The sequence below is a fragment of the Galleria mellonella genome, unplaced genomic scaffold, assembly GCF_026898425.1.
Source record: "Galleria mellonella isolate WM207_F2 unplaced genomic scaffold, CSIRO_AGI_GalMel_v1 utg83, whole genome shotgun sequence".
Classification (NCBI taxonomy): Eukaryota; Metazoa; Arthropoda; class Insecta; order Lepidoptera; family Pyralidae; genus Galleria; species Galleria mellonella.
The window spans coordinates 3,161,662-3,180,726 of record NW_026442162.1 but is presented as its reverse complement, the minus strand read 5'-3'; the positions used below and the strand labels follow the sequence as shown (position 1 = coordinate 3,180,726).

General features: G+C 33.4%; 1 protein-coding gene across 1 annotated transcript; it reads right to left on the bottom strand.

Moving 5' to 3' along the window:
• Positions 1-2,645: 2,645 nt before the first annotated feature.
• LOC113516700 (alsin) lies at positions 2,646-18,336 on the bottom strand. Its single transcript, XM_052901882.1, is given in 10 exon segments — positions 2,646-7,031; positions 7,888-7,962; positions 7,964-8,052; positions 8,922-9,112; positions 9,632-9,808; positions 10,641-10,909; positions 11,705-12,041; positions 12,658-12,872; positions 13,860-14,191; positions 14,974-18,336. Coding segments are annotated over 10 exon segments (4,806 nt in total). The 5' UTR covers positions 18,050-18,336; the 3' UTR covers positions 2,646-6,986.
• Between the last annotated feature and the right edge of the window lie 729 nt (positions 18,337-19,065).

The following is a 19,065-nucleotide window of genomic DNA, read 5'->3' as shown; positions in this document are numbered from 1 at the left end:
TTATTTTATAAATAATAAAAAGTGCAATATTAAATAAAAAACATAATTTCTAATTTTAAATAAATATTCCAGTAAATTTCTGCGCCGCGTCTCTCTATAGATATGTTCCGTTCAACGTATGCTTTTAACGCGACTGCCCCAACGCCATCTGACATGCTTTGTGTGTGAACTACATTACAAAGTATATCATTAGGGGATGTATACCCATAGACCACTGTAGACAGCATTTATTTGTAAGCATTAACATAGAAGTAGAATGTTATAGTAATATATATGTTGATTTCTCTAGTTGTAAGTGCAAAACTGTTGTTTAATTAAATGTCCAATGTTTTTTTAAACAATACTTCACATAGGCTTACTAGATTTCTTCCTGTGACTTGTAACCTATATGTTTATAGATACATTTTACTGTAAAACTAGATTATTAAAAAAAAAAAAGGATCCCACAGTGTTATTTTTTTTAAATATTGTTAATTTTATATGAATAAAATTAAATTGCATGCAATACAACATAATTGATATTTAATATTAATATCGTACTTTAATAAATAAAATTTACGTTATTTATCTAACATTACCTAACTTGAGAGTTTCGGGTATTTGTTGTTGTATTAATTGGAAGGTATATTCGTTTTATATTGTAATTTAACATTGGTTTTTAAGGTACACTTATGAAAATTGAGAATAATATTAACGCAATAACTGTATCACGTTATTGAATTTGACGTTACTTATTATGTGATTGTTTATGTAATATTTTATTTGAGTGATAGTTATAGCCATATTTAATTAATTGACTCCATGTAACATAAAATTTCTTATCTGATGTTAAATTAAATAATGTGTAATGAAACTCAAAATATTATTTAAAATTTCTAAATATCGTATGTACCTACTTAAATATTGAAGTTCCCAGTTTTTTTTTTTTTTTAATTAATCTATATTTTCTATGTGACCTAGTCGTCTGACTCGAGCAATATATGTTGACTAAAATTAAATATGGCATATAACTATGTAGTAGATAATAGTATTTGTCTTATGTGAATCGAGCGTTGTCGCTCCCACGCTCGCAGCCCTATTTTGCTTATAAACAAAGTACAAATACAACAGTATGATGTAGACGCGAACAAACGTACGTCAAGTCAGTTAATATTATCGATAATTCATTTTAAAAAGTTAAGGTTGTGCACTATACTACATGTTTCACATCGACGCAAATATCTCATGATCTGACAATGGAAATTCTTGCCTGTAGTAGATAAAAAATTGTAATACTCTCGACTTTTTTATACATTGGCTAATCAGAAGCTACCCACCTACATGGCTTCATAATGCTATAAATTTGGCTGTGGTTGGGTTGTAAGAGCGGATGTTTATTTGAAATTCAATTCGAATAAAATCCTTCATTATAAACAAAATAAATCACATGCAAGTCCAAATTGTAATATGATTGATATAGATTTGTTAAAATGCGATTTGACAGTTTATGTAAGACTATAATACATGTATATATTACTGGTTATTTATTACACAGTATATCGGTGCTTGGTTCTCGAATTGAATTTAAATAAAACACGTTGTTATGACTTTAATCACAGTCTACTTTCCGTTTCAAAGATTATGAAAACATACAAACATAAGAAGCAATTGCATTTTGTATTACACTACAATGGAATGGTGGAAGGCAGATCTCAAATTTATGAATTTCCTGGCTTCTATTCCAAATCTCCGTCACAATAGTACCTTACGCTTTAATGTATATTTTTCAATATAATAAGTCTATTTGTAAAGGCCTTTGTAGACGATCAACAATCCTCGGAATTTTTTGCCCATCAGAATAGAATATAAAATTGAATTGCGTATTGTATGAGAAATTTGTTTCGCGTCCTAAGTAAAAAAATCGGCCATAAAAATACCTCGAGCACTGTCTGCTCGTCTACGCAGGTCTTAACATTTTAAATATCACCTAACAATGAATTTAAACAATAATTAGAACTCTATATATTGTAGATATGTTGTACAGCATTACAGGACGGTATTACCTATGAACATTTTGTACCTATCAGAGATTACGAAAGTGAGAGGACTATAATATTATTACTATATTTATGACGATTAATAGCCATGAAACTAGGGGAAATCACGAGAGTAGCTAGGTAACATTTACCTAAGACGAAATTTATATAATGGTGTACATTTTTGATATGATGTTGTACAAAAGAGACATTTGGTATGTTATTTTATAGGAATGAAATAAATAGCCTTAATAAACATTTTATTTGTATTATTTATTACCCAATAATTGATTGAAGCGAATTTCAATCCCTCGACCATTATGTTCTCCGAGTCGCCTCTTACGATATATACGGGAACGAAAATCGGGTGGGAAAATCATCTACCATCTGATTCATTGATTCATCTGAATCGGCTGTTTTCGTTTTGGTCAATCTGTCCTAGTTATTTTTAAAAAATAGATTATTGCATCATTATAAATTTACCAGAGGGTGACTTTATATAAAAGTCGTTTGCTTGGGTACCATTCTGTCCCATTCGTGTTTCAACCGTAAAGCAGTTGTTTCGGTTTGAAGGGTGGGATATAAAAAAATCTATAAGTTTATAAGATTTTGGGAAATAAAAAAAATATCTTTTGCGAATTTTACTAAATGTTATATATTTTTGAACTGTTAAACACATTTCAAATACAAAGAATCATGACAAGAAATATCTATACAAACAGTATTACAATTATGTACCTAACTCTCATTTATAAACTATGATATGATATCTATAGGTACATAGTAATTGTATTCACTGAACAGTTTTGGTGTTCTATGAAGTAAAGAATATATTTATCTTCCCGTATTGTACACTTTATTACATTACTGGTGTTGCCAGATAAAAACAAATATTCATATATACATACATAACACTAGAAATCTTCACACTGTGAAAACTACGGGTACATAAGTTCAGTTACAACATGTTCAATTCACTTATATTTGTACTGTGGTCATTTCTATACAAAGGTTAATAGAACAAGTCAAAACCCATCAGTAACATTCTAAAACCGGTTGAAACTAAACAACTTTCCACAGGGAATATGGGTAGGATATAAAAATAATGAAGATTGCGTTCCTCAAAACCGGCTTCGGTTGTGGCAAAACCAGTTTTACAAACTAAAACACTGAACTGATTTTTATAAAAAAAATTATGGAATCAATGTATAAATATCCTTTCAGATAAAAATCAAATCGGTTTACAACTTAAGAAGTTATGAGGTAACAAACAAAAAAAAATACAACCTAATTGAGAAAAAACTGAAACGAGAAATAATCCGAGTTTCTTACCTGTTCTTATTGGTTGAAACTACTTTTTAAAACTAAAAGGTGGTAAATTTCTTAATTTTTTGAACGTTATTAGGATTTAGGATCGTGTCTGCGATTAGGCGAGCTCGAGAAGGTATTATTAAAGGTTCATTTAAATTCAGAAAGTGGTAGGTGACATTTTCGTACTAAATTAATCGTGTGATTATGAACTTTGTATGAGAAGGTAAAAAATAATATTTTGACTAGGAATTACTTACGGAAACTTGTTCATTTTCAGTAATACTGTTGCCGGGTTTTAGCTCTTTACACTAGTCCCATTGCTCGCTGTATATAGGTATACGAAGTATTGAACTTAAAGAAAACGGAAAACCATATTTTATTAAGATATTTTATGTAATAACAAAATAAAGTCGCTATACAAACTATGAAGAAACTCATTACATAGTTTGTGACATATGAGGTAATAATTATGCTTTTTTTTTTATTAAAATAAATATTTTAACTTAAAACCCTAAGAAGTGCTATGGAATTTCGGATTGTCATATCTTATTCACTACTTTATATAAAATATAGCAACACAGGACGAATTATTGTTTAATTGGTCCAATGTTGCTATATTCTGGCTTGGAAAGTTTCTTTTTTAATATGTAATCTGAACGCATTACAATGCCATCTGACTTTAAGTGCCAATTTGATTAATAATCAGCGCAGATAAGGGACAATTGTGTTCGTGGAAAAAAGTCCTTTTATATTAAGTATTTTCGTCTTTCTAAGCTGAAGACCTACGAGATCAAATTCAATTCAAATTTACTTCATATAGGGAAATCTATAGTCTTAGCAACACTAAAACTGCATGCTCCAATGCACGCGTATTGTGCACGGTTATAGCTTATACAAGATAGATTTTCTCTGCGGACGAAACGTCCGTCGTCTGCAGTGATATTAAACATTTTAATTTCAATGGAAGTACCTAATATTTATTTTTAGCAACACATTAGGAAACAACATCCACGCTTATTCAATACACTTATTAAAACAGATTTTTTTAAGACCAGCTCAATTGTAATTTTAATACGAATTAATTATGGTCTCTGCGTACTGTGTACTTCCTATAATTTTCATTTCACATACATTTCGCGTGTATAAACATAAACTGTAAACGTAATATCCTCACAGTCATTTTATGGAATAACTTTAACAATTTATATATGACACTATTTAAATAAAACACTACATAACAACACCTATTATTAATTAAAGCGTTGCGTAATAACATGTTACATTTATTTAATATTATTAAAAAAAAATTATATAAGGCAAAAAAAAAAAGCTATACTCATCAGTAGTGGTATTCTGTAAAGTCAAATGAATTTCACTAGTGGATTTGTTAGTGACTTACATTTGCTGTTTTGATCGATGACAGCGTCACTTTGTTACGGTCGCAGCGCTGTTAACTGGGGTAAGTGCAGTGGCGGACTAAGCCAGTCAGAGGCCCGGAGAGATAAACGTGAATAAGCGCCTCAGTTTAAGGAGTTGATGTAATTTTTTAATCTTTTTATTCAGATCGGTTTATATTTAATTAGTTAAAATCTTACAGTTGAAATTTAATTTAGACCTTAATAAACAGAATATGGATATGGCTGAGAAAAACAGAGGCGTTTGGAAACTCCCCAGAACGGCCCGAGGCGTGCCTCCACCACAAGTCACCACTGGGTGTGTTACCACCCTTAGGAACTCGTTTTAACTTTCAAAACTCATTTCACTTCACTAGTCATTGCCAAGATTACAGAATACCAAAATTAGACAAAGTAATAATTTAGTTGAAGTGATATTAGAAATGAGATACAAAACTTCACAGAATAACATTGCAGATTGCAATGACATTGACAGTTAATCCTAAGGTTATTGCATTTATAACCGTAATCGTATTAAAATAATGTACATTTTTAGAGTTACAATGTAAGCTTAATAGATAAATAATTTTGTAATTCTTTAATGAATATTTATTATATAATTTTGGCACTTCAAATAAAATATACACACTACGCCAATAATAATTCATGAATGGTTACGAATAACGTATTTTTAGATAATTCTATCAGTAAAAAATTAAAAATTAAGCACTATAAAAAAAAAAAAAAAAAAAAAAATTCATATAATACGGTTAAATAACATAAATAAATATTAGATAGGATTAAACATAATTTGCTATAAATAATTCGAAGCGTTTCCTTCAAATCCTATACACACTTATAGAACCGCTAAAGTACAAAACATTAAATATTACAATTAAAACAATTATTTAAAATTATATTTGAGTATTTTAAGTAACATTTATGTACGAAAATTCCTTTAGACATTTTCATAATTGACGCCTAATTGAATGATTTTAAAGTTTGAGAAAAAAATAAAGTGTATACAATAACGATTTTCAAAGAAGGGAGAAAATGTTTTTTAAAGCTTATTTTTTGGTTAATGTAATGTATTTTTTTTTTGTATTAAAAAATATAAATAGGATTTTAGACTTATATGCATTTACATGGACTTCGAAATACAAATGACATATATTCTGGGTGATAAAGAATGAGTGAATGAATGATGAAGTATCATTCTCACAGTAGACAAACTATTAAATATTTTTATATGGAGTCGTGAGGACTCATATTTTTAAAAATTAATATTATAATAAATTTATATAAACATGGATTAATTAAAGATATCGATAACCGAAAACAGTGTGTGTGTGTGGAAGATAATATACGCAAAAAAGTTTGCGACGAATTTTAGAAACCAATATAATAGAAAAGTGTACTGCGCCGACTCCAAATATTGGAACAAAGGCAAAGCGAGATTATATTGAACAAATCTAATGAAAAATCGATTTAAATAACACATATATAAAAATATAGGGCTTAAAAATTAAAATTACGTGACGGTACGTACGAATATAGATTTGATTTCATCTAATCAACCATACAGAATTAAGAATAAACAGATATATACCTTATTCATATACTTTAATAGCCTCTAAAAGGAAAATATCGCATTAAATACATAATACTAGATGGAAATCATTTGAAAACGAAACTATAGCGACAAGAAATTAATACAAAAACTAATACATTCAATATATTGGTATTTTTCGTCAACAACTCATGAATATTGTTTATAAATACCATAACTTATTCAGTTCTTATGTAGGATATTTCCCATAGTTAAAAATAGAATAAATTAAATACAGAAACTATAAGAGGAATACAATAATCGTTTCTTTAACATTTTTTATGCAACTTAGAATGGCAAACAAGCTGACGGCCCACCTAATGGAAAGTGGTAACCGTCACCTATAGACATGAGCAGTACCATGGACATAACAGAGTATACTGTTTCGCTCATGATACCCCCCATGCGTTGCCATTCCTGAGGACTCAGGTATTATTCCTCTGTACCCTGTAAATTCACATCTAATAAACATCTAGCAATAACAAAGTTTATTAATACATTTCAATTAAAGACATGTTCTAAATAAGGACATCTAGCATAGATCTTAAAACGGCAAATTATTGCATAAGCTACAAACTAAGTAATCATATGACGCACCATATACGTATTGCGAGATCATTTATTCTATTGTACTCTTCATTATATCGGCGTCTCCTTCTAATTGATTGTCATCTTTTCTTGTAATATTTGGAAGTAGCACGCCTGCAACAATATATAGTCTACTGTATTTTATATCATACTAGCATCTGCTTGCGACTTTGCACGCGTGGATTTTATAAGAAGGAAAGTAAATGAAACAGATTACTTCTAGATAAAACACACTCCAGTTTTGAAGTCAGACCTTCAGGAACACTCGTATGAAGATCTCATCAGAATGTGTTTTGTAAACCATTTTTAATCTTTAAACCCCATACATGATGATTTTCAAAAACACTAGATTAGTAATTTTATAGATTTTGCTAATAGTTTTTATTTGATTTATTAATTACATTCGCGCTATTTCGTACGCGTGGATTTCAGAAGTAGAAAATTCAATGGAATAGAACACGTCTAGATGGTGTATAAGGATAAAACATTTTTAGGTTAGACATTTAGGAATACAATTGTGAAAACCGCATCTAATTTGTGCACAGTAATTTTTGGGTCATATTGGAACAAACATACAAATAGTCAGGTAAAATTTATAAATAAACATTGGTTTGACGTCGTCTTTTATATATAATATATATATGAAAACCACAAGATGATCATACATATATAATATTTTTTAAATATATCCCATGTACAGTCATCATTTAGCTACAATTTTATTATGTTAGTAAGAAGTTTTTCTTTCTCTATTTGACACAATAAGCAAACAAAGAAACTTTTAACATGGTTTTTTATTGAACTTAGTCGCTTTATGGCAACATCATTGATACATGCTTGTAACTACTTAATTAGGAATTAGAGCTGAGAGTATTTTTTCTAAATGAGATGGTAGCTGTGTGCACACACACACATACACACGCACGCACGCACATACACATACACAAAATATTTAAACCAAATATTTTACCTTCAATGTGGTGAACATGAGTCCCAGCTCGCCGTGTTGCATGCTCGGCTCCAGGAAGTCCTCCACGAAGTGTATCTTCGGAGCCGAGCTGCAGGATTCTCGCGCGAACCACAACAAAATGGAACACTGGGAACAGCTCGTCCATGCTCCATAGATAGTTCTCACCTGTGGGTCAAGACGATGAAATAGAAATTGATGAACCATGGTTAATTTTAAACAAAAATAAGAAAAAAAAAAGTGAAAGAAAAATAATTAAGAAAAATAAGAAAAAAAAAAGAAAGAAAAACGAGATATAAAAACACAGAAAGAAAAAGAAAGACAACAGAAAAGAAAAAATAAGAAAGTTCGATTTTCGACTAAATCGTATCGAGATCGGAAGCCCTGACATAGTGTAGCGAATTAAGACATTAATTCACCATACAGTTGCCGGTTCTATTCTAGCGCAAGACAAATTTATTTGTATCCTGCAGATAGGGTTAATTCCCATATTACTTTTATATTAATTTTGCCCGTAAATATGGCAAATTTTTTTAACAACTTTCTAACATACATTATAATAAATTGATATTTCCAATAGTGCCGTGTGGTTCCGGTATAGAATGAACCATCCCTTCCTTTCCCGTGTGTGGGCGACAAAGGAAACCAGGAATGGAAATCAAAGGAACTTAAAGACTAGGGCCGAAGGCAAGCCAAAAGGAAACAATAGATACGCGTGTCAATTTCGAATTTGGTAAATAATAATATATAACTATAAATAATATATGTGGCCTGTACTCCACACTGTGGTTGTCATAATAGGCGATTAAGGGACCTTAAAGTTCGAGAGATGGACAGCAACGTCCCTCTTAGAATATCACTAAAAACCTAACAAAAGTTGCCAATGCGTCTGCTGAGCCCCCTTATGAAGAAGGCCTATGTTCAGCATTGGACACGAGTTAAGAGCTGATATGAGTGATGAAAGCAAACTTCTAATAGGAAATTTTCTGTACAATTTTTAATAGATTAGACACTTCAATAATAGCTATTTTATATACCTAATTCCTGTTGCACAGCCGTGGTCATCTTCTGGAAAGTACTTCTGATGACTAGGAGCTTCTCGATGGGTGAAAAAGTGGTTTTCAACTGCTGCAGTGTCTCGACAGCCTCTTGGAACAACTGCTCCTTAAGGGGCGTGTATGTTGGCGACATCTGATTGCTGTGGCCGCTGTAGCCGATCCAGAACTTTCTACGGATATTAAATTAAAATATTACTAAGCAATTATTTGATTTTTGTATGCAATTACTTGTATATTGTGCAATGTTTTAATGTTGTTGTAATTGTGTGAAAAAAAATTCACCAAACACGAATTAGTTATCAGAATCGATACAGACATTTCATTCCGAACTGTTCAGTAGTTTTTCCGTGAAAGAGTAACAAACATCCATCTATCATCATTACAAATGTTCCCATTGATAATATTTATATATATAAAAGAGGATGCTAAGAGACTGACCGACTGATCCAAACATCAACACACAGCTGAACTCTCTGATCTGGAATCTTGAAATTTTGCTAATAGGTTCTTACTATTCACTTACCCCTAAGGGATCATCCCCTCAAATGGGGTTTAAAAGCTTGTATGGAGTTTTTTTATTTTAGAAGTCAGACACGTGAAATTTTTTATTAAATTTGCAAGAAAACATATACCACAAAACTTAATATGATCATATAATTGGATATTAAATTAGAAAAAAAGGAACTTACTGGTCAATGCCCAAAAAGGCCATGAGGGTAATATCGGGCTGCCGGTTCCACTTGAGCAGTCTCCGCCAGTAGAGGTCGTCCTCGCGCTTGTTGTGCAGCGCGTACAGCACGAACAACGCCGGGTGGACGCGCGGCAGGAGCGTCGGCTGTAGAAGGGACTCCGCTGATACCACCTCACTTAGGGGAACAAAATAAAAGGTTGTTATTTTTTTTTTTTTATACAACTTAGAATAGCAAATAAGCTGTCGACCCAGCTGATGGAAAGTGGTAACCGTCGCCTATAGACATGAGCAGTACCATGGAGATAACAGAGTATACTGTTTCGCCCATGATACCCCCCATGTGTTGCCATTCCTGAGGACTCAGGTGTTATTTCTCTGACCCTGTAAATTTACGCCATATGCCACCCTTTAAACCGAAACACAACCATGAAAACACAATTGTTATTGCTTTTAATGGGGTTTAACAGCCCCATAACTAGTAACATAACCTATCAGGAGGCTTATTATAAGCACCTAAGACTAGACGAGTTATACTGATTCAATTGATACAATCCCTTTCTCCTCAGTGTTAGTCAGTAATAAGCTCCCAGACTTACTTCTGTAGGGTTTCCTGGAAACTACTGTGGTTAATTCCTGATGAATTGGCTACAATTGGTAAACTGACATTCATATGTTTCTTTTAATGAATGTTAATGGAATGGTTCCCCCACCTGCGCTAACAGTATATACTGCTGGGGCACCATTGAGTGATGATAGGTGAGGATGAAGACAGGACAGTTGACCCATCGTGACGAATTCCACAAGAAATAACCACGACGGTTTCCAGGGGGAACTGCGTGTAGGTCGACCTGATATGGATATATTGCTAGCATAGGGGCTCTTAGACTCTATTATTAACAATCCCTTTTTCCTCGGCATTCATTTGTTAGAGGTACAGTAGGTAGGTTTGTACAGAGGAAAGAAAGCGGTTTATATTTAGTAAAAAAAAAAATGTGTAAAATACATACCCTTCAATAGGATTGCTATCAGGAGTTTCGTCTCCATCGCTACTGGACTCATTTTTGTTATACGGCAACACGACATCGGTGCCCTCTGGTGGTAGCGCGGGGAATAACAACCTGACCACTTGGTACAGCCTGGTGGTGATACTCTTCAACTCCTTGACTGCATGACTCAGCAGCAGTGGGTGGACGCGGACACCGCCGTATGTGGTGTTGAACGCGTTAGTGAGCCCGAGGACCAGCCGCCCCAACGGGTGATGCATTGATTCACATGCCTGTAAGTTTTGTTTTATTTTTTTTTATATATTAAGTTGTAAAGATATGACTTAATTATGTTTCTATTTATATTAAATTTCATTCAAATCTGTTCCATAGTTTATGTGTGAAAAAGCAACAAACAGTCATCCACACATCCTCACAAAATTTTGCGTTTATAATTATATAATCCTTACTAATATTATAAATGTGAAAAAGAGTTTGTTTATTACCACCTTAACGGCTTAACCGATTACTATGAAATTTTGCATACATATACTGTATGGGATGGAGAAAGATATAGGTTATTTCTTTATCCTAGTCAGTAAACATATCCCAGTCACGTGGACAAAGTTGCGTGTAAAAGCTCGTAATGGATTTTGTATAAACTTTAGTCTAGTTTTTTGTTTGTAAATTATCACAGTATTGTACACAGCTCTACCCATTGATACTGATGCTCCTTTCTACTGTGGGTTTGCTGGATGAGAACTCTTGTAGCCTATTTAGTATATTTTCTTTCCACTGCTTTCCACTGATAACATGGTTGTCTTTATATATCATTAGTGTGTACAAGAAAGTATAAATAAATAAATAATAAGGGTGGAATATGGCAGTGCATTTACAGGGTATAGTGGAATTACACCTGAGTCCTCATGAATGGCAACGCATGGGGGGTAACATGGGCGAAACAGTATGTATACTGTGTTATGCCCGCGGTACTGCTCATGTCTATAGGCGACGGTTACCACTTTCCATCAGGTGGGCCATCAGCTTGTTTGCCATTCTAAGTTGCATAAAAAATAATAAGAAATTACATTTTGCAAATACTGCCGTAACTCCATATAGCTGTCCAGATTGAGAGATGTCTGTCCAAACTGCGGTATCACCTCCAGGCAATCGACAGATTTCTCCAAATCTGAACCCTTTGACTTCTTCTGCGTTTTCACATGTTTGTCTTTGTGCGAGCAGGAAATTGCAACGGCGACATTTTGCCATATCTTCACGTTGTCTATCACAGGGCCGGAGGGTCCGTTTGCGAAGTGATTCCCGGTCGGCGTGAGGATAGTGTCCGATACACCGAGGCATTGGAAACATTGTCGGTATAGAGCATTCCATTTTTGATGGGGCGCGACGCTGAGTTTCCCGAAGGAACTGGAAAGTTGTAGTAAAAAATGTTTAATTCTATATCTAATAATGCTAAACCGCTCAACTAATATTAATGGACTTTTATCGATTGTCCCAACTTGAGAGTTGGGATATTTTTTTTATCCCGATAAGAAAAATGGAAGTAGGTAGGTAGGTAGATGGTAAAGCACATTTACTGGGAAATTAGGTTTTATGTGAAAGGCGAGAAACTCCAGCAACAGCCAATTTATCATACTTCTAAATAAAAAATATACAATTTAATCACTTCTTTTATTCCAACAGATATTGAAAGTGAAAACCCATGGTATTACATATTTTTTTAATAAAACTGATACTAGTAAAGCAAAAACCGATAGGCTAAAAAATTCACGTGACAACATGTCCCATATTTTTTTATAGGTTTTGCCAATAGTTGTCAAACTTGGCAGGCGGATTGACAACCGCAGTTAGACTTCTGAGATATTTTAAGAGCGACACTGCTGCTCATCTTTCGCCTTCCCTTAGTCACCTCTTACGACACCTACGGGAAAGGAAGGGGTGGCTTATTCTATGCCGGGACCACACGGCCAGAATATGTACATATTGCGGTATAATTACTGGTTTAGTGTAATATCAAACTTACTTAGGTTTTGAATTCGAAGGTGGAGCTGGGTTAGAAACGTTAAGATGCATCGTGGCGTTCGACAGCTTCACGCCCTCAGTCCACGCGCCGGATAGTGACCCTTCGATTTTGTCCCCACTGGAGAAGGTAAGCACGCCTTTCCCTGAGAAGACGCCGGCGGATCTGAACTCGCCTTCGTAGTGGGTACCGTCTTCGAACACCATCACGCCGTGACCCTGAAGGTTAGGTTTTTATACCATATTAAATAGAAAGCAGGTTAATGCTCCATACAGAGAAGTAGTTCAATGTTTTGTGGTTGTTTAATTTTTTATTACATCCTTGCGTTATAAATATAAACACACATCAGAACGAATATCATAAATAAGGTCCCGAGTTAGACTCTAAGTCAGATGAATTTAAGATATAAATTTTTCTAAATTGACATGGATTAAATATTCTGATATATGTCTCTAGATCTTTTTTACATAATTCCTCCGGACATGTTTCAAATCTCTTAATTATATATTTATTTATTTTATTCGTAGTCAAGTGTCCCAAAACAAGCCTACCTAGTGTAAAGTGGACATCATAATCTGCAGAACAGTAGAGCAATTCGTTATTTCAAACGCAGTATTTGGATATATTAAAATTGCGTAATTACATGTAATAATAATTATTGTCTTTAGAATTTAGATAAGAATACGGGAATGTAAACCTTATCTACGTATCTTTAAAGCAAATCCATTAAGTTACGTCAAGCAGAAATCATAAGAAAATCATATGCCAAAAGCCTTTCTACACACATATCTATTCCATGAACATAAACAGCATTAAAAAAATCCGATACAACAGGCTAGCTTTTTTTTTGTCGAGGGGAAATGCTCATGCAGACCCATATATCTCGGAGGAGATATGTGGGTACTGCCGGACTTTACGGGCTAAAACCCCCCGGTGCTCCTTCTCAACGCAAACTTCGGGACATGGGTGTGCGCAAGCAATCGTCCTACAACAAGCTAGTCTATTGCTATGTTACGTTTGATATGTTGCATATGTTCTATTAAATATGGACCGGTAAGACGAGATAGTCTTTTATTTTCTTTAAGAATAAGTACATATCAAATCAAGGCTAAAGATAACAAGATACAATCACAGTTTTTATTATTATAAACATAAAAACTTATGCATATTTATATTCCTAATTATCTATTGATCACGTAACTCACCGTTAATACGTCTTGCATGAAAAGACCTTCATAGTAAATTCCATCTAAGGTCACTATAAGGCCACAACCGTGTTTTTTATTATCACTCCAATTGCCCAGATACTTTTCTCCTTTGCCAATATCGTCCATCACCCCATAGCCTTGTTTCACCCCATTAACCCATTCGCCAGTGTAGATAGTGGCGGAGGAGGACGTGAAATCCCCTTGCTTCTTGATCCCATGGCCATGGGGTTGACCGTCTTTGAAATACCCTTCGTATATATCGCCCGTGACGTACTTCATTACACCGTAACCATTTTGAAGATTGTCCTTCCATTGGCCTTCGTAGATACCTGCGAAAATATTCCGCGCAATTAGATAGTTAGTTAGGTAAATGTGAAATTTATTAATTTGCTTTACAGTGTGAGATTTTAGAATTAAAGTAACAATAATTAGGTGCGATGTGCTAGTTAGTGCGAAAATGGTTGAAATTTGTAAATATGAATTTTGAAATAAGTTTTGTCAGAAGGACTATTGGTTTATATTGGCGGAATATTAGGGAGAGATGATGGGTGAAGATGAAATGAGACCAATCGGTTCGTTCAATCGGACAAACTCATCAGACACAATGATAGTTTCTAGGGTGACTGCACGGTTGTCCACTTGATACTGTATATTATTATTAATAAACCTTGTCATGTCAATAATTAGTCTACGATACTGACTGACTCATCCTCATCTATTATCATTTACTGGTACTCCACCAGTGTAAATTAAAAGCGCATGTTGTTTTTTTTTTAATGGATTATAATGTAACGGCTACCCTGCCCGCGCTAACGGTATACGCTGGCGGGGCACTAGTGAGAGATGACAAGCGAGAATGAAAAGGCAGGTCAGTTAGCTCTTTGTAATGAATACACCTTGGATTTAGCACGATGGTTTTCAGGGGGATTACACAGAAGTCAACATGACAGAGTATATTGCTAGCAATGACACTGGCAGACCGAATACTTTCCCCCAGCGCAGGCTGGGTTATCTTTTGAGTAGGTAATATGAATCATTATTAGTAGGTATATTTTATTATTAAACTCTTAAAGAATAGTAAGTATAGAAAGCTTATACGTAATCTATTTACCTACTGTTGGTATTTCCATTTTGCCATGACCACATAAAGCGTTCAGTTGGAATTGTCCCACATAGAGCTTTCCATCAGGCCATTCAAGTCTTCCATTTCCATGAGTTTTCCCATCTAACCATCTTCCTGAATATTTAGAATCTTTATAAAATGGAATTTTACTAGAAAACGTATAATCTGCTGATCTAATTGATGGCGGTTTAAAAGTTGGATCCTTGTTTAGTTTTGTACGTATACTCGTATTAAAAGCATGAAGCCATTCTGTTTTCTCGTGTTCTGAACTTGTTGAAAGTGATATCACTTCTTCTGGTGTCGTAAGTTGAATGACGTTCAATAATGACTCAGTATTTGATACTGATTCTATCCACACGGTTTCTAATGGGTGCAAATTAGGAGTACTTCCATTGACGTGGATAAACAAATCATTGAATAGAACGAACCAGTGGGATGAAAATCGTCCTGGATTCACCAAATTTAGTGGCCGTGACTTGGACTCTCTAACAAGGCGACGTTCTGGTGTTCTATATTGTTCCAGAGACTTGCCTGTTGTCTCCCAAAATAGTTTAGTTATGTCTGCTTCCTTTCGCTTCTTTTCTTGCTCTTCAATTAATGAGTCTAATGATGATATAACCTTGGTTAATCTTTCCTCAATAGCTGCTTTCACATCGCCTTTTTTTCTCTTTGTTTTGTATCTCAGGATAGATTGAGCTATGCATTTGTAGGAACTTAATCTTGTTAGTGGCTGTACAAATGCCAAAGCCACAATTGCTTCTAAAGTCTTCTTATTGTTCTTTTGTTTGTTCGATGGGAGCTGATCACTGAACAAATTATAAATACTTGATGGTACATCAACTATACTATTGATCTGTGAGAAACCACCAATAACAATTAAATTGCTTACAGCTACATAATACTTTCTGTACAAATAAATATATTCTTCTAAATTTTTTATCAAAGAAATATCACATTCAATTATGTGCTTCTCTGCATATTGCCACATGGAGAGCACATTCAGAGCAGTTATGTTCAAAATGTCACCAAATATATCACAAACAGTTTCATATATAATGGAATGTAAGTTCACAACTTTACTTTTCTTTAGAAAAGGTTTGATAAGAGAATGATATATCAAAAGCATTTCTTCCAAATATCTTTGAGCAATGGACAGATCTTGAAATTCTGGACATTGGATGTCTTCCAGAGAACAATAGCTAATGTTACCTGATGACAATATCCTCCAATGATAACACATATTTTGGGGTTTATTTGCAACATTTTGGGGCTCAGTAATCTTCACAGCCAAATTATCATCTTCAGTAACTTCTTTGTCCGCTTTATTATTTAAATTAACTATGCATTCAGTAAATCCATTTGTATGTTTACCCATATAAAAAATATTTTCATTGTGTGTATATGCAAGAGTGTGATGGTCAGTAGCTATCATGTCTCTTACACGATCACTGTCAGAATTTTCAGTAAACTGTTTAGGACCACTTTTATCTTCTCTAGAGTCAAAACTCACTTGGTGGTAATGGTTATAACCCCATGCAAATAGTCGACCATCTAATGTTAGCGCTGAGCAATGCCATTTACCACATGATACTTTTTGTAGTCCAAAGCCAGATAGACTCATGACAACCATAGGTTTGATTCGTTTTACTGTATCACCTATGCCTAATTGGCCATATGATATGTCTCCCCAAGTCCACAATTCTGTTGCCAAAATATTCTTACCAAGTTTTGCCATGTTCTTAATATTTTCATTCTTTCTACCTGCTTCAAATTCTTTTTCACTGCTAATTGTACTTGTAGAGAATTGAAGGTCATCAAAATTGCAATTAGATGTACAGCTATACATTAGAGAATTGATTTCTTCATTGTAATTTCTTATTTGAAGTTCCACAACTTCATTATTGTCACTACTACCACTGACATGTCTAGATAAAGTTGCAACTTTGTCGCCTACTGTCTTCACTCCTTCATAAACAAAATTTGTGAGATTAGAGACATTCTCTTTAATTATTCTTGTAGGTTTCTCGGTATATTCTACTAAATAATCTTCACCAGCTGACACCCAAGATAACTGTCTACTTAGAAATTGTCTTGCAGCATCTGTATTTATGAATATGTTATTGATTTTTTCTGTACTTTCATGAGGTGTGTCAGTAACAATTTCTGGACTTTCAGTATCATCCTCTGAGACTTTCACATCTTGTTGACTATGATCTGTTTCTATATTAGGATTTCTTTGGGCTATATTATATTTAGCAATTTTTGATTCCTCAGATGAGGGACTAGAATCTTCTGTAAAACTATGGGCATCCACATGGACATCTGTTTGTGGAGCTGTTGTACTACTGGAGTCTTCACTAGACTTACTGATTTGGACTCCAAGAGGGCAGGTTTCGGAAAGGGACGGCACAGATGCAGGGGAAGCTAGGCCTATTATTGTCTGACATTGTGAGCAATTAGATGCAAATACTTCCTCATCATCATTATCACTTTCTGTATCATAATTGCCTGATCGTTTCACATTTTTTCTAGCTATAACAGCAGCAAAATTCTGTCCTACAGATGCACTATAAACAGTTCTACCTTCAAAAAATGGCACTTTCTTAATACTAGTTGTATCTAAAGCTATTTGGGGCATTGCACCTGAACCCCACAGTTGACCATCGCTGCTTATGAAAAGTTGACCAAAATCACTTGTCACCACATTTCTGAATTTCACTTTAAAACTAGAGCTTTTAAAGCCATGAGGACAGCATTTTGCATCTTCTTTGACCACAATTTCTTCCTTATTTTTAAAACTGGAATTTGTTTTGTATAAGCGGCCATGCACATCAATAATGTATACAATATCATTGTAGTATGATATGTCTATAGCTGAGATACCACCAATTTTCCTGAACTCTAAGCGATCTTCTTCAATGTCACAGTGATACAGACCATGGTCACTTCCCAGAACAATAAAATCAGCGCCTAAGGAACATAACTTGACAATTTTATCAGGTACTGTTTGCGAGGAACAGACTTCTAATGGTGTTAATCCTCTCCAAAACATATGTCGACTCATTATTTACTAAATAAATATAGTCAAAAATTCATTGACAGTAGATAATCAATTGAATTTTTTGATCAATAATACAATACACTGTCATGTTGCACTGTAAATAAATTGCAAGAATGAATTTATCTCAGACGATATTTACACAATATTATTATAACTATATATTATTACTATAGTTGAACTGAAAGAAAATACTAAAATATGAAATGAAATTAAAAATAACTAGCAAACTATTTATTTATTGAATTGATACAGATAACAGAGACTGAAGTAATGTTTTAGTTGTATATCAAATCAAGAAAAGGTACTCTGAGTGTGACTGACTTCCGTGTCTTTGTTTGAGTCAGTCATATTCAAAGTACTTTTGATCGTTTTTTTTTAATTACAACAAAATAATAATAGTTACATTAAAATATTTCGTAAAAGATAATTAGAAAAATAAATAATAACACGAGAAAAAGTGGGAATATTTGTGATAATAAAGTAATTATAATAGTAAAATCTTTACGGTGTATACGTTACTACTATTAAGGTGTATATGTTGTAATAGAAAATTGTCTACTATTATGTATATTGTAAAAATAAACATTTTAAAACAAATAGAAATATGTATTTAAAAAATTTTTTTTGGTAATGGTTTAGAGATTAAATTTGGTTTTTATAAAATTAACTAGTTATCATCGTTTCAATGTCTTATAAAAATATATTTATAAATCGAATACCCATATCAACAGCTTTTGAAAACATTAAATCAATTCGACGTATTGTATAGCAACCATCAAGTGATTTCGATATATCGTTGTATATCGAATATCCCTAATGGAACGAATAAGTTGTAGTTACTATCAATAGAAATGCAAATCATGTGATAAAAGAAATATATAAATTTCATGTCAAATTGCATGTTCCGATGAACATTTTTTTAGCAAAAATAAAACAAAAGATAACATTTTTAAATATATTTATTATTTTATACAGTATTATTTTTAGATCTCAATGTCATAATATCATAATAACTCCGA